Raw genomic sequence first — 15,525 nt, 5'->3', positions numbered from 1 at the left:
CTCCTAACAGTTCTGTAAGCAGGTATTCAAGTGCTAAATAATCAGCCTGAAATGCAATCAGCCAACAAGAAAAAAACATCTTTCCACTGACCTACATTCTCTCTCCCTCACTCAACAAATCAAAATTTGCACAACTTACCGAAATAAATCCATGTTACTATACTTCTCAAACCCAGGTTTAAAGAAGGATGCAATAAATTGCCGCAAAAATGGAAGAAGATTATCGCCTTGGTTCTATTAAAAAAAAGGAGTGACATGCATCAGGCTTATAATAATTGATAAAAAAATGTTTGTTTGAAAGCCTTTCTTGAAAAATCATGATGAAATTATACTTCTTGGGCAGATGGGGACAAAATGAGCAAGTTTAGGACACATTCTCACGTCTTGTGATTAGTTCTAAATGTCAACTTGACACAATCTAAAAATCAGGGGGACTGTCCAGATGGGTTGACCTGTGGGGGTGATCTTGATTGCGACTTGCTATGGGAAGCCTCATTCCACTGTGGATGGTACCATTCTCAAGGCAGAGGATGCTGAACTAACTCTGTAGTATGGACAGCAGGTGAGCATTAACAGGCACACATGCACTTTCCCCTCTCTGGTCCTGACTGGAATGTCTGACCAGCTGCTTCACACACCTCCTGCTGACATAATGGACCTAACCTGGAACTATGAGCTGAAATAACCAGTCTTCCCCTAAGCTGCTTTTATTACTTGAGGAACAGAAATGAATTTGAAACACCTCTGAATTAAAATCAACTAGCCATTAAACAATGTATCTAATATTATCGCAGACTCCAATTCACCCACTAAGATCTTAAGCAGCTCTCACAGTTGAGCAACTGGCACTGATACTTTGGGTGTAAACATGAGTAACAGTTTGTGCTTTTGAGGAGTTCACAGAAACAAAGCCCTGGAGCAAATGCCATGGGAAAACCAGGAAAATCTACTTTACCCTACAGAAGGCAGAAGGACCAAGAAGGACATGTTTCCAGAGGAAGTCATTGGTGAAGGAATACAAAACACAGAAACATCGTATTTTAAGAATCATGAGTTATTTTTACCTGCAAGATGAAAAATTTGCACAGATGATAAAAAATCTCTGCATTCTGGGGATTGTTTTCAAATGCGGTCAGCCATACTATCCGGGCTTTGTCACACTGATCTGTTTTCAAGTACAGAGTAGCAAGTGTCCCCAACAGCTCGCAGTTTGTGGGACATGACTCCAATAAGCTCTTGCAAAGGTCTACTGCTGACTCATACCTTAAGAAAAGAAAGATGGCTGATCACACTCCTGCAAAGGCTGACTTTTATCGGAGGTGTTTGTCAATCGAGCCTTACCTCTCGAGGAGCTGCTGCAGAGCAATCATGTTTGTGTACAGTGGAAGGCAGACCTCTATTCTTTCCCCACTGGTAAGGTTCTCATCTGTGCAAGCTTTCACCGCATCTGCCACAGAACATCACAAAGTGAACCAAACATACAGTCACTCGCTACATTCTAACAACTCTGAGAGACCAAGAAAAAGGGAAGCCCTAGCCTTTACTCTATCATCCTTTTCCTCTCCACTTAACCTTGACATTTACCCCAATGAGCTGCTTCAGGTACCACCAAACTCCTGAACGTCCTGTTAAGAGTCTAACTGTCTCACACAAGATCCCAAAATAAGCCATACTTTTACTTGTTAGTGTCCACAACTATCTTAAATTCCTTAAAACTCATTCCAAAAACAGAACCACAAAATTATCTTTTCATCTCTTTCTGATGACTTGAAAGGAGTCTCCCATACTGTTTCACAGCCACTTCAGTATCTTCCCTACATTAGACCTTTCCCTCACCGGTCCTTCAGCTGAGCTCCCGCCTTCTTATGGAATGGTAATGTTACTCTGCCTCCTAACACAAGCATGTGCCACAGCACTCCTGTGGAGGTCAGAGGACTAGCTGCAGGGATGCCATCTCTCCTCTCATCCTGAGTGCGTGCTTGCGTGCATGCGTGTGTCTGTCTGTCTGTCTGTCTCTCTTGGGGATAGACTACCATCATCAGTCTTGGCTGCCCGTGTCTTTCTCCAGAACCATCTCACTGGCCCTGTTACTTTCCTTATACCTCAACCCCAGGAACCTCATTCTGTTTTGTTTTCCTGTACACAGTAAAATTTCAACCATTCTCTCCTTAAAGGATCTCTCAGCAGTCAAGTCTATAACACCTTAATTATGTTAAATGCATAGATCTCACAGAGATTATTCTTATTTTATACTTATTGTAGGGAGGAACAGGTTTTAAACTTTATTATATGTTCAATGGCAGATATGTTTAGAATATAATATAAAACTCATTGATGGAGAAAATATTATCTAGATGAAAAAGCAAAGCCTATCCTTTAAGCTTCCCCCTTAAAGGATTATTGCCAGAAGAACAAAATGAAATCAAATAAACAAGAAACCTAGTCCTCCAATTCAATCAACTCTTCTAACCCAATTATATTATCAGTAAGTGTGTATGCATTCAGATGCACATGTATTTATTAACAACACATTTAACTGATATCCTTTGCCATATATATAATAAATCATAAGGTAATTTTTCATTTTCATAGATGTAATGACCATCTCAAGTAATTCAGTAATAATAAAAATATTTAGATAATAAACTGCAGTTATACTTAAGTTATCCCATTTCACGAAGACTCCTAATAAATAAATGAACTGGTGTGCTAAACATTGGTTTTGTAATTTGTAATGGTTCATGTTAAAATTTATAAATATCACTTACCTTCAAAAACTGCTAATAATAAGTCAGGATTAGTCTTTACATCTTGAATTGTTTGCCATGGCATTACAAATGGTTCTGTGTTAACAATTCTGGAAGGATTAGCATTGGACGGATCATAAAGTTTTGAAGGGAGACTATTAAATTCAGTAAGATGTATGTAGGCCAGCCACGCCAAACAGCGGTCATCTGTCTTTAGGTACTCAGCTACTATTGCATCATTAGCCAACTTTAATGCATTCTAGGGAGAATGAAAATAATTTGAAAGTGTTTTTAAAAATACATTTCTATCCACAATTAAGATTCAAATCTAAAGAATGAAACTGTTATATTTTAAGTGATTCTTAAATACATAAGTGAAAAAAATTTCTTTTTGAAAATTTATTTATTTAATTTTTGGGGAATTTTTTTGAGACAGGTTTCTCTGTGTAGCCCTGGCTATTCTAGAACTCACTCTGTAGACCAGGCAATCCTCAAATTCACAGAGATAGACCTGCTTCTGCCTCCGGAATGCTCCATTAAAAGGCATGTGCCACCACTGCCCAGCTTGTAAGTGAAAAAAAAATTTTTTTGGTTTTTCGAGACAGGGTTTCTCTGTGTAGCTTTGCACCTTTCCTGGAAGGCACTTGGTAGCCTGGGTAGGCCTTGAACTCACAGAGATCCGCCTGGTTCTGCCTCCCAAGTGCTGAGATTAAAGATGTGCTCCACCAATGCCCGGCTTGTAAATGAAAATTTTTATAGTCACCAAATTTTTAAATTACAAATCTTGAGATGAGCACAGATTTTATTACCTTGAAATTTGTGATGTACTAATGAAATAAGATGAAAAGTATTAAGCTTCCTTACACTTCAAATCTGGTAAGTTAAAGACAAAGCAAACAACAGAAAACAGTGAAAGCATGCCCTCCCCCAACCCCTCCCCCAATCCAGGTGATTTTCATTATGGGCTGACCCTTTGAGATTGTATCTGAAGGCTTAGCTGGTGAGTATCTAAAACAGTCTTCCCACATGTTTCCTTGTAAGAGCTCTAAAGAAAGACAGTGTGCCGACCACACGAAAGTAGAATGAATGTCCTCACAACTTTCTTGTAAGTGACAAAAGAGGAGTTCAAATCCAAAGCCTGTGCCTTACAATCCAACAAGGCTACTCCTGTCTTAGACCAGCACACATGCATGCTCTCCAAACTGAAAGGAAATACTATAAAAATGCTCACCTGTAAAATGGCAAGAGCACTTTGGCATCTCCCGGTGAATATGTGCAGCTGCACTCTAAACAAGAGCGCCTCGAGAAGCTGAAACGACAGAGCATCTGAGGGCTCCCGCTTGGCTGCCCCCATCAGAAACTGCACCATCCTCTCACACACGTAATCCTTCTCTTCAAAGGTGCTCTCCAGGTGCAGAAACTGATCGAGAAAGAGGGTCAAATAATTAATCTTGCTTTGTAGGAAAAATCTGAGTTTTTTTGTCTTTAATTAATATGCTATGTCTCAATAGATGTACAATTAATGGAAAAAGTAATTATAAGAATGTATAAACTGGGGCTGGGGATGGCTCAGTGGTAGAGCACTTGCCTAGCAAGCACAAGGCCCTGGGTTCGATCCTCAGCTCTAGCAAAAAAAAAAAAAAAGAATGTATAAACTTACTTTCCAGTCTAATATCCCAATCTGCCCTTCTGTGACAGATTAGAACACAAAAATCACATGAACTAAAGCAATTAGATAGATGTACTTACTCTTCAGATCATCACTGAGAGCAATTCACTTCATTTCTTTGAATCCATATACAGTGATCAAGACCATGACAAATATACAAAGCCTAAGTTTATGATCATGCACAATCTGTGTTGTTTAGGTATGTGACTATTTAAAATCTGAAGAATTTTGAAGAATCTGTGGGCTAGAGCGATAGCTCAGCAGTTAAGAGTCCTGAGTTCAATTCTCACCACCCACATAGCGGCTCACAATGGCCTGTAATCTAGTTCCAGAGGCTCCCATGCACTCTGGCACCCAAGGTACCAGACACACAAGTGGTACACAGACATACATGCTGGCAAAACACCCATGCACATGAAATAAAAAATTTTAGAAAGAGCCTCTGCACTAGAAATGTATAGGGCTGGAGAGATGGCTCAGAGGTTAAGAGCACTACTTGCTCTTCAAAAGGTCCTACGTTCAATTCCCAGCAACCACATGGTGGCTCACAACCATCTGTAAAGAGATCTGGCGCCCTCTTCTGGCCTGCGGGGATACGTGCATATATACATAAATAAATCTAAAAAAAAAAAAAAAATGTATGACAGATTAAAGATCAAACAGATTTAGGAAAAAGATACATCTTTTGAATATTCTTTCCATGGAAAATCTTATGATAATCAACAGTATCAACTTCAGAACAAATAATAAATATATTTATTATTAAATATATTATTAAGTAATAAATAAATACCCTTTGCTATTCAAATCTATTCAGTAACATACCAAGGAATTATAAGCATAGCATCCATCTCAACCTCATGATCACTGTCTTCTCTACTTACAGTCCAGAAGCTTTGATAGTCAGGGGCATACTCCACAGCTGTTTCACACATCTCCTGCACCTCCTCCTTGGTCCCTCTTTTGGAGAACAATCTGAGGTAATGGCACCAAATTTCTGGATTGTCTTTATTGTTTTCCAGCGCTCGAGCCAGTACATTCAAAGCAGAATCCAGAGATTCTGAACACAGTCTGTGTATTAAATAAAAGGGAAGGGCAAAGTGTTCCATTATACGACACCTAAGCAGCTAAGGCTAAAGCCCAGTGCCTAGCAGGCACATGGCACCAGGGTCAATCAGCAGCAGTGCAGAAACAGCCTGAACAAATACATTACAACGTTAACATCTAAGTGGAGCTAATCAAATGAACCAAACTAAAACTCTACTTTCTATCAGAACCTATAGGAGCCAGGATCACAATGAGAAAAAGTAATAAATTGGGATTTCAAATCACATCTGTCAAAGCCCAAAGGTCCTGATCTCCCATAGACTAAATAATTTCTTTTTAAGTAGATTTTCAGCAAGCATTTATCGCAGATAAAAACATAGTATAATAAAAGCACTAAGATTATCAACTTCAAATGTGATCTACGGACATATTCAGCAATACCTTTTATGATTTATACTGTTTGAAAACAGGAAAAGTTAACAACTCTCTCTCAAGGCCAGCCACTGCCAGCACAAAATATCAAAGCTTTTAATATAATAGTTCTTTTCAGCTCAAGGGCTTGCTATCTCTTAAATAAGATAATTCTCTCATGATCCTATTCATAGAGTAATGTACAGTTCTTTTGTCCTTTACTCAATAAATGAGTCAGACAAGAAAGCACTGTAACTTTCCCGATTCTCATGGATATCACACTTAGGCAACTTAAATAAGACCATATTCAGGTATATGTGGTTTATCAGCACTCTGCAGCCACTGCCTTATTTAATAGGTTTTATACTAAGTTTTGAGATAAGTCTTTCCCAGTAAACTACTTTTTTAAAAAAAATCATTATACTTTAAAATTACATTGTAAAGATTATTCCTCCTGGCTTGCTCTCCACTATTAAAAAGTAGAGTATGAAATTTGTAACAGAAACTATGAAATTACTTATCATAACTTGAACATAATCATGCACAGAAAAAACACTAATTACATCAGAATTTGAAGGTGGTCAAATAAACTTAAATCTCCATTGAAAATTAACCCAAAATGTAACCTGTCCCATTCTCATCATAATTTTGCCAACAGACTTTTTTTCCTTTTTGGTTTTTAAGACAGGCTATCATTATGTAGCCTTGGCTGGCCTAGAACTCGCTATGCAGCCTACGCCTGACTCAAACTCACAGAGATTCATCTGCTAGAATTAAAAGACAAACTCCAGTATAATTTACCACCTATTATCCACTGAGCCATGAACATGCTCTATTCTTAAACTTTTCCACTAGGTTTAGAGCAGTAACAGAATACTTTTGGCTTTGTCAAAAAACAAAATAAAGATTCAACGCCAGGAATGATGGAATCTACCTATAATTTCAGTACTTAGAGAATAAAAAGAACTTCAAGGTCATCCTCTACTACACAGCAAGTTCTAAGCCAATCAAGGTTACATAAGACCTTGTTTCAAAAACTAAAATACTCAACCAGGTGTGTTGGCTCACACATGTAATATCAGTGCTTGGGAGGCTGAAGCAGGACTGCCTGGGCCAGGAAGCAAGTTTCAGACCAGCCTCAGTCAGAGACCCTGTCTAAAAACAAGACTCCACTGATAATGAGAAGGAAACCTAATGACCATAGTTGAAATAAAATAAAAAAGAAAGGCATAAATATTTCATAACAATTTGAAGCTGACCTACCCCTCATTTTGATTCAAGCACTTGTATGCAAGCTTGAGCCAAAGTTGTACATGAGAAGGATTTTCGAGTACACTTGCTTCTAAATTAGCAATGTCATCGGTTTCACTGGTAAAATACCTAACATCATCTGGAGTGACAACAGTATCCAAAGCTGGAACATTTATTTGGTTCTCTGGTCGGAAGGCTGCAAGAACAAATACCATTAGCTTTGTATCTTCTTTAACAACTCAAGGGGTTAGATGATTTTCAGCTCTACATCTGAACTGTCAGAAAACTAACCATTCAAACCTCAGCACTTCTGGAAGTAAGAATGGTGCTATTTCAAGCATCAGGAAAATAATAAATAAGACTTAGCTTATAAACTAGAAGTATGGTCTGCTGGTAAATTATACAGACATTAATTAAGGGTAAGTGATATCATCAATAGTTGTCAATTATAATTTAAAAAATAAACTAAATGTTAAAATGCAGCCATGATGGCACACACCTATAAACCCAGTACTCCACAGAGGTGGAGGCGGGAGATCAGTAGTTCAAGGGCAGCCTTGGCTACATGAGACCTTGCCCTGTTTATGTGGGAGGGACATCCAAGTTAAAAGTTACAAAGTATTTCTTCTACATCTCAACAACAGAATCATAGATTATATAATCACAAATAAGCACATGAATGAACCTGGGCCTCATTATTAATCGCAAATTATGCAAACTAGAATTAAGAATGCAAGATATTGGGGTTGGGGATTTAGCTCAGTGGTAGAGTGCTTGCCTAGCAAGCGCAAGGCCCTGGGTTCTATCCTCAGCTCCCCAAGGAAAAAAAGAAAAAGAATGCAAGTATACTCAACCATGAATTTCTTCACTGGTTTCACATACACATACACATACACAGTTTACTGAATGTCAGAAAATACAGATTCCAAAATAAAGCAAAAAAGAACATGTGCTTTCAAAAAAAAGACTCTGGCAAGGCAGTGGTTTTCAAATGAAGCTATGCTCACCCACTGCAGCATGTTTGCAAATACATGAGACATATTTATTAATGTTCCTCCCATTGATTGGGCAAGGAGCATGAATGAAAATGTCCTGCAATGTCAGGATCAATTCTGCACAACAAATACCTATATTGCAATTGCATTAAGACAGTGAAAAACACCAATGATACAAGGTTAAGAAAACACATTTTATAAACTAAGTTAGTAGACTGGAAGAAATATGAGTGTTTTAAAGAGACCACCACTTAATTCTAGATCTCAAATGAAGTAGCTTCTTACCATACTGAATTGGTCCTGTAGACTGCTCATCATCACTACTGAAGCTATTCTCTGATACAGGTTTTCTACAAAACTTTGGCTTCCATTTTCTTTTGTCTTTGTAAGTTGTAAACGGAGGTGCTAACAGACAGGAGAAGATTGTTACTGGTGTAACTAGGTATTTTCTTTATCATACTGAAGACTTTAAAGAGCTACGTTTATTTGATGATGGTAGTAAAAGACAACATTCACGGAATGCCAGATGCTCTGCAGTTCTACAGAGATAAACACACATGCGCGCACACACACACATGCACACACACACATGCACACACACACACATGCACACGCACACACATGCACACGCACACGCACACATGCACACGCACGCACACACACATGCACACACACACATGCACACACACACACATGCACACACACACATGCACACACACGCGCGCGCACACACACACACACACACACACACACGCATACTTACTGTGACCTTTACTCTCATTAACATTGCTAACGAGGAGAACAGCCATCTGGTCCGTTGACATTCGGTCTTTGTTTACTCCAAAAAGTTTTTCAACATACTTTTCTGAAAATAAAAGTGATACTATATTCAATATAAAAATTTGATTGTGTGCTAATTAAAAGATTACAAAGCAAAGAATAACTTAAGACTTAAGCTATATATGGTACTGGTCAGAACACCTATCGCCTATGAAAGGGCAAGGCCTACAGCTAGCCTATAACTACTATGACCAACCCTTCCCCCACACCACAATATGGACTGAGATTGGCAGTTCATGAACTAAAATGGACTACATTGAGAAGTGAAAGTACAAGGCCCAAATGAGGAATGATGAAGTAAGTTCACTCTGGACAGTCACACATACGCACGCACGCACACACGCACACGTTAATTCCTCTAACCCGAAAGACATTATTTGGCACCAAAATCTAGGGAGAAATTCAATAATAATAGCTCACAGGTGTTTGTTAGTAATCCATGGTTTCTACATCAAATTTTACAATGAAGTACTTGCTACTTCACTAAAGATTTATAGGTTAAACAATGTTGTTAACCTTTAGTGATCCTGTGTTGTGGAAAAATCCCTTTCTATACTCTCAATATGTATTACTCTCATTAGTTAATAAAATGCTGACAGGCCAGTAGCTTGGCAGAAAGTTAGGTGGGGAAGCCAAACTGAGAATGATGGGAAGGAAGGAAGAGTCGGGAGAGAAGCCAGCAAGCCAGCCACCCAGGAAGCAAGACATCACTAGAGGGCAGGTAAAGCCATGAGCCATGCGGCAATACATAGATAAAAAGAAATGGGCTAATTTAAGAGTTAGCTAAGTAACAAGCCTGAGCTATCTGCCAATCATTTATAATCATATTCAGCCTCCAAGTCATTTATTAGGGACTGAGCAGTTTGGACAGGAAACATCCGTCCATTCATTTACACTCCCGTGCTTTTGAAACAGGAAAATAAAGTAAAAGTCTACATTAAAGTCATCAGTAAATTGTCTACACGAGTGTTGCTATTTTTTCCTAATAAATTGAACCATTTAGATGACTAAAGAACTTTACAAAACAATGGAAATGTCTTAAATCACTGCTGTCCAGCACCTGCCACTTGGCTACCAAGTACTTAAGGTGTAGCCAGTAAGACTGATGAACTATGCTTTCATTTAGATTTACGTTTAAAGGCCAATATGCAGTTAGTGACTATTGTATTTGATAGGGCAGATCTAGGTAAGTGTCATAAGTGAATGTACTGAATGAATTACAGGCTGTTTAAAATGTCATAAACTGTGTATGATTTTTTTAATTACCTAAGTTCAACAAGAACTCTTTACAAACCTGTTGCAGAAGCAACTTCTTCATCAGTGCTTGTCTCTGAACATCCAATCAATGACAGATTATATGACAGAATGTCCTGGAACAACTGCTTTCGGCTAAGTGTATAGTCTTGCACGTGCTGCCTAAAATAAAACAGAAGCACAAAAGATAACCACATACTTATCTAAATTAAGGAACCATGACTTTTTCTCTAGAAATTTCTTACAAATAAAAACTACTCACCACTGACAATCATCATCATTACACGTTCCTGTTAAGTCAAAACGGCAGAAACACTGATCTGGCTCAATCATATTACTGTATGATACTGAACTTAGGGGAAGTTTTTCCTTGGTTCGATAATAAGGACTAAATCTAGAAAGAAAATGAATAGGCACATTATAGTCCATACACATTTCTCTAAGAGCTAGACATTTCCTTAAATTTTTTTTCTTGGTTAAAACTTCTACACCTGCTTACCTACTCAAACCAACACCCAAAAGTAACTACAAATAGCCAGAACATACATAACAAGAATAACTACTTTTATAAGGGGACATGAGAGACATCACATAGAAAACTAAGTGAAGCGGTACACGACTCAGCATCTGAGAGGATGAGTTCACAGAAAGCCAAGCTGATGTAGGATGGCTCCATCTCATTCTAAAAAAGAGCCTGGGAAGCATTCAGTGGTAGACACCTGCCTAGCATATATGAGTCCCTAAGTTCAATTTCCAGTATAAATAACAATCACCACCAAAAATCTTTAAACTATTTATAATACAGAAAATAAAAATAATGCCATATTCTAAGTTTTTTCCCCTACCACACAATGAAATGCTATTTACTAGTATTTCTTGCATACATTAACAGTCAATACAAATGCTAGGATACAAACCTATACTACTTATTAAATGCTTTATAATGTTATCCTAAGACCACACCCATTTAGCGGTACACAATTTCCAGCATTCTGAAAATGTTGTGGGACAACTTTAGCCATCTCAAAATGTCCAAGTCAACCTCCCGAAAGCTGGCCAATGGCAACTGTAGAGTGCTAAATAGAAACTCAGAACTGAACATCTGTGCTGTCCTGATGTGGCAGCACACACCTATAATAGAGCACTTGAGAGACAGAGTCAAGAGGACTACTTCAAGTTTGAGGCTAAAAAGCAAGTTCCAATACAGCCACAGCTATGCAGTGAGAGTCTATCTTAAAAAAATAATAATATATTAGCCGGGCAGTGGTGGCACACACGTTTAATCCCAGCACTTGGGAGGTAGAGGCAAACTGATCTCTGTGAGTTTGAGGCCAGCCTGGTCTATAAAGCAAGTTCCAGGACAGGCTCCAAAGCTACACAGAAAAGCCTTGTCTCAAAAAATAAAAATAACAACAATAATATATTGATAATAATATATAAATGAATAAATTAAAATTTTCACAGGACTCTAGTCCTAAAATACTTAACAGAATTTGAAGCCAAAGAACACACTGCACTGCACTTTCTGGCATGATTTGAGAAGAGCAATACACATTTTTGCCTTCTATGAAAGGTTTGTTTTCTAGGTGACTGTAATTCAAATGCTTCTTTCTATCTACGAACACATATTCAACGTAAGCATTAGGAGCCAGGGGAGCCCTGAAACTCAAACGATTAAGTATCCTTGTATACCTGTAGGATTTAAAGACTAGAAGAGGGCTCTGGTAAGGCCTAAAGGGGCATGGCTTCACTTCCGCTGTTTTGCTCTGCGCCATAACAAAATCCACATCCACAGAAATCTCCTGCAAAACAACCAAAATCAGAGTAACTCTACATGACAAGTGAGGAACCAGGTAAGCTCTAGACTTCCTGCAGACTAGGAAATGCCACTTACTTGACCGCGCAAAACCTTTTCTGTAATGCCTGTGGTCGTTTTTAAAATCAGCTGGTTTAAGCTGTCAGCTTTGGAATACAATTTTTGTAATTCACCAATTTTTAACCCTAGAAACAGTTCTGGCTTTTCTACAGTACTTTTACTGAGTTTGTTTATGCACTCTTTGTTAGGGGTGTCCGTGTGCTTAAGGTTGGGCTTAGTGAAAGCATTAGAATCCAGGAACGATCTTCTCCTTTCTCTATTGGAACCTGAAGAAACTTCATCGTCGACATCATTTTCTTCTGTGTCCAGGGTCAATTTATCTTGTGTCAGATCATGAAGTGAGGGCTGAGGTAAAGAAAACTCAGGTTCCTCTTCCACAACAGGAACAAGATTTTGTTGTTCCTTTGCTTTGAGGGCTCGGGCTTCTTTTAACTTTTGAATTTTCAAGGCATATTCATATTCTAGCTTTTGTAATCGTCTTTTCTCCATAGCAATTAATTCTGCTGAATGCTTTCTTGGACTTGATATTGGAGAATTATCCAATCTCATCACTTTGTTTGGCTGGGGAGAAAAGTAAATATTTTATAGCATTTTATGCAATCATATACAATTCCCTACAAGATAATTCTATCACTGGAATATAATACCAACATCACAAAACCAAACTGACAAGGAGGGCCAAATTATTTAACAAGTCAACATACTTTTGCTAGTTAACCTGTGACCAACAAAAACTAAAGCCAAGCAAAATAGATTTTAAAGCATCCAAAAATGTAGGTGTCATTAAGATTTACTCTAGATTTTATAGAAAATATTAATATAATCTGTTCTCTGATTCTGCACCAAAGTTGGAGTTACTTTTTGCATCTCTTAGTTTAGAAGTACCATTAAAAACAAAAAACTCACTTTCCAGAAATATTCCTACAAGCAACTTACCCCAAGGCGATCTTGTTCCAGCTTGCGTTTGCCTAGCTCTTTACTGGCTACTGCCTTTGCCCGAGCAAGCTCTTCTCCATACTTCAGAGTCAACGCTTTCTTAATGGTAACACGCTGCTGAACTCTGTGAATCTAAAATAGAAAACATATCAATGAAAATCCTAGGAAATATCCTCTCAAACACAACAGCTTTAGAGGCATTCAAATCAAAGTAAAAATATCCTAACAGTATCTCTCAATAAGAGACCACAGGTTACATATGTTGATGGTGTAAGTTCAATTTTTTTCTCCTTTGCCTTAGAGGAAACACACACACACACACACACACACCCTATAAAATATGCAGTTTTGGGGGCTGAAGAGATGGTTCAGCAGTTAACTGCTTGTCCAGAGGACTGGAGCCCAGTTCCAGCACCCAAGTGCAGATGTTCCAGGGGATACCATCTGACTCCGGTGAACATCAACATACATGTGGCATGTGGCAGACACCAGATACATACATAGGAATAAAAATACAATATTTTTTAAATGCAGTAAAAAAAAAAAGACTACAGTATTAATTTTTTTAAAAGAGCATTACTTGTTCTTGAAGCTTCTTCAAAAATATCCTGTTAACACTGAGGATTTTTTCAGCTGCTTGAAGTTGTTCTGTGAGTTTTGTAATTTTTGCTTCAGCATTTCGAACAGACTCTTTCTTCTTGGCTTCTTGCAGTACTAGATTCTTTAAAACTGATTCATCTTTTATCAAGAGAATCCTAAGTGGTAAATAACAAAATTCTTATTGTTTTCTAAACTAGCAGTTTGACACCGTCAAAACAGAAAAATTTCAAAGTAATAATATAAATTATGCATTTAAAGAATTTTTAATCTTACATGGAAATTAGAATATTCTGCTCATAAACTGAAGACGTATCTTCATGTTATGAAATATAGTTTAGCACAAGACAAATACCAACACCAAACACACTTATAAACACTTTCAGAATATACTGTGCTCAGAATAGTTAGTATCTAATTATATATTGTTCAGAAGGAAAACATAACATGTTCTGCACATAAGACCTCATACTGCCTTCCACTGCTCCTGTTGCTTTTGTTTAAAAAAAAAAAAAAAAAAATCACAATTACATTCACTTTCATGATTCACAAAAAGAATACCAGGAGTCAGAAATGTTAGAAATGAGGCTATGAATACCTACTCCTTCCTTTTCCTTAATGGCCTACAGACCAACTCTTAACAGCTTGTCTTTAAAGTCACTGGGCACAGTCCTAGGTCCTGTAGGCAGGCCATTCCACCACTGCTGCTACTGATTAGACTCTGTAACCTACAAGACCCACTCTGCCGCCCAAACCCACGGAACTCATCCTCCTCCCCATGGACAACCGTCCACCGCAACATCTGCAGCCTCTAGAAGCACAAGCTCCACCTATACCTGTGGAGGAACAGACCCACTCTGCTGCCCAATCCCACCTACACAAGCATCCTCCCCATGAACAACCCTCTGAGGCAACATCAGCTCAAGTGCCACCTACAGACACCCACACCAGATGGAAGAGCAGACCCCATAGGCACAGGCCACACCAGCCACAAGAACTGGACAGTATGCTGGATCTAGGCACCCAAACCCCACAAACCTCAGCTGAGACAACCCTACTCGACCTGACAACCAGCCAACCACCAGAATCCTTGGCAACTCAGGCCAAAAGATAATAATGGAACAAAAGACCCATCCAAAAAAGACATCACAAGAATCAACACCTGTACCTGTAATTATCCCAAACCCAGATGGGTAAACACCAGTGTAAGAATACATTCAACAACATAAAGAGCAATATGCCACCACCAGAACCTACTGGTCCTCCATCAGCAAGACTTGAACATCTCAACATAGAAGAAGCAGAAGAAAATGACCTTAAATATGACTTTAAGAAGATGATAGGGCCGGGCGGTGGTGGTGCACACCTTTAATCCCAGCACTCGAGAGACAGAGCTAGGCGGATCTGTGAGTTCAAGGCCAGCCTAGACTAAAGAGTGAGTTCCAGGAAAGATGCAAAGCTACACAGAGAAACCATCTCGAAAAACCAAAATAAATAAATAAATAAATAATACATTGTTTATTTAAAAAATTTCTTTAAATCCCTTAAAGAAAGTCAAGAAAAAAAACAAACAGGTGAAGGAAACAGTTCAAGACTTGAACATTGAAATAGAAGCAACAAAGAAAACACAAACCGAGGAAGTTCTGGTGTGGAAAATCTGGGTAAATAAACAGGAACTACTGATGCAAGCATAACCAATAGAATACAAGAGATGAAAGAGAATATTAGGCGTTAAAGATATGATAGAGGAAATACATTCATTGGTCAAAGAAAAACACCAAATCCAACAAATTCGACCATAAAACACCCAGGAAATCTGGGGCACCATGAAAAGACCAAACCTAAGAATAATAGGGATAGAAGGAGATGAATTCCAGCTCAAAGGCACAGAAAATATATTCA

General features: G+C 38.3%; 1 protein-coding gene and 1 non-coding gene across 3 annotated transcripts in view; one reads left to right on the top strand and one right to left on the bottom strand.

Annotated features, from left to right (window-relative positions):
• Zfc3h1 (zinc finger C3H1-type containing) overlaps positions 1-15,525 on the bottom strand; it is a 56,518-nt gene that overhangs the window by 8,901 nt on the left and 32,092 nt on the right. For both annotated transcript variants that reach the window (XM_036169676.1, XM_036169677.1), the window contains exons 13-27: positions 13,607-13,781; positions 13,027-13,158; positions 12,109-12,651; positions 11,907-12,016; positions 10,477-10,608; positions 10,255-10,376; positions 8,884-8,985; positions 8,406-8,525; positions 7,138-7,321; positions 5,301-5,487; positions 3,979-4,167; positions 2,769-3,006; positions 1,342-1,447; positions 1,065-1,263; positions 140-234 (exon numbers count right to left, since the gene is read on the bottom strand). In XM_036169676.1, coding sequence (XP_036025569.1) covers positions 140-234; positions 1,065-1,263; positions 1,342-1,447; positions 2,769-3,006; positions 3,979-4,167; positions 5,301-5,487; positions 7,138-7,321; positions 8,406-8,525; positions 8,884-8,985; positions 10,255-10,376; positions 10,477-10,608; positions 11,907-12,016; positions 12,109-12,651; positions 13,027-13,158; positions 13,607-13,781 — 2,634 coding nt within the window. The remainder of the gene's footprint in view (positions 1-139; positions 235-1,064; positions 1,264-1,341; positions 1,448-2,768; positions 3,007-3,978; positions 4,168-5,300; positions 5,488-7,137; positions 7,322-8,405; positions 8,526-8,883; positions 8,986-10,254; positions 10,377-10,476; positions 10,609-11,906; positions 12,017-12,108; positions 12,652-13,026; positions 13,159-13,606; positions 13,782-15,525) is intronic.
• On the top strand, positions 4,305-4,377 carry Trnaa-agc. The gene has a single exon. It is a non-coding gene; the product is annotated as a tRNA-Ala (tRNA).

The sequence above is a fragment of the Onychomys torridus genome, chromosome 20 (genome assembly GCF_903995425.1).
Source record: "Onychomys torridus chromosome 20, mOncTor1.1, whole genome shotgun sequence".
Classification (NCBI taxonomy): domain Eukaryota; kingdom Metazoa; phylum Chordata; class Mammalia; order Rodentia; family Cricetidae; genus Onychomys; species Onychomys torridus.
This window is presented reverse-complemented; position numbering and strand designations above follow the sequence as displayed.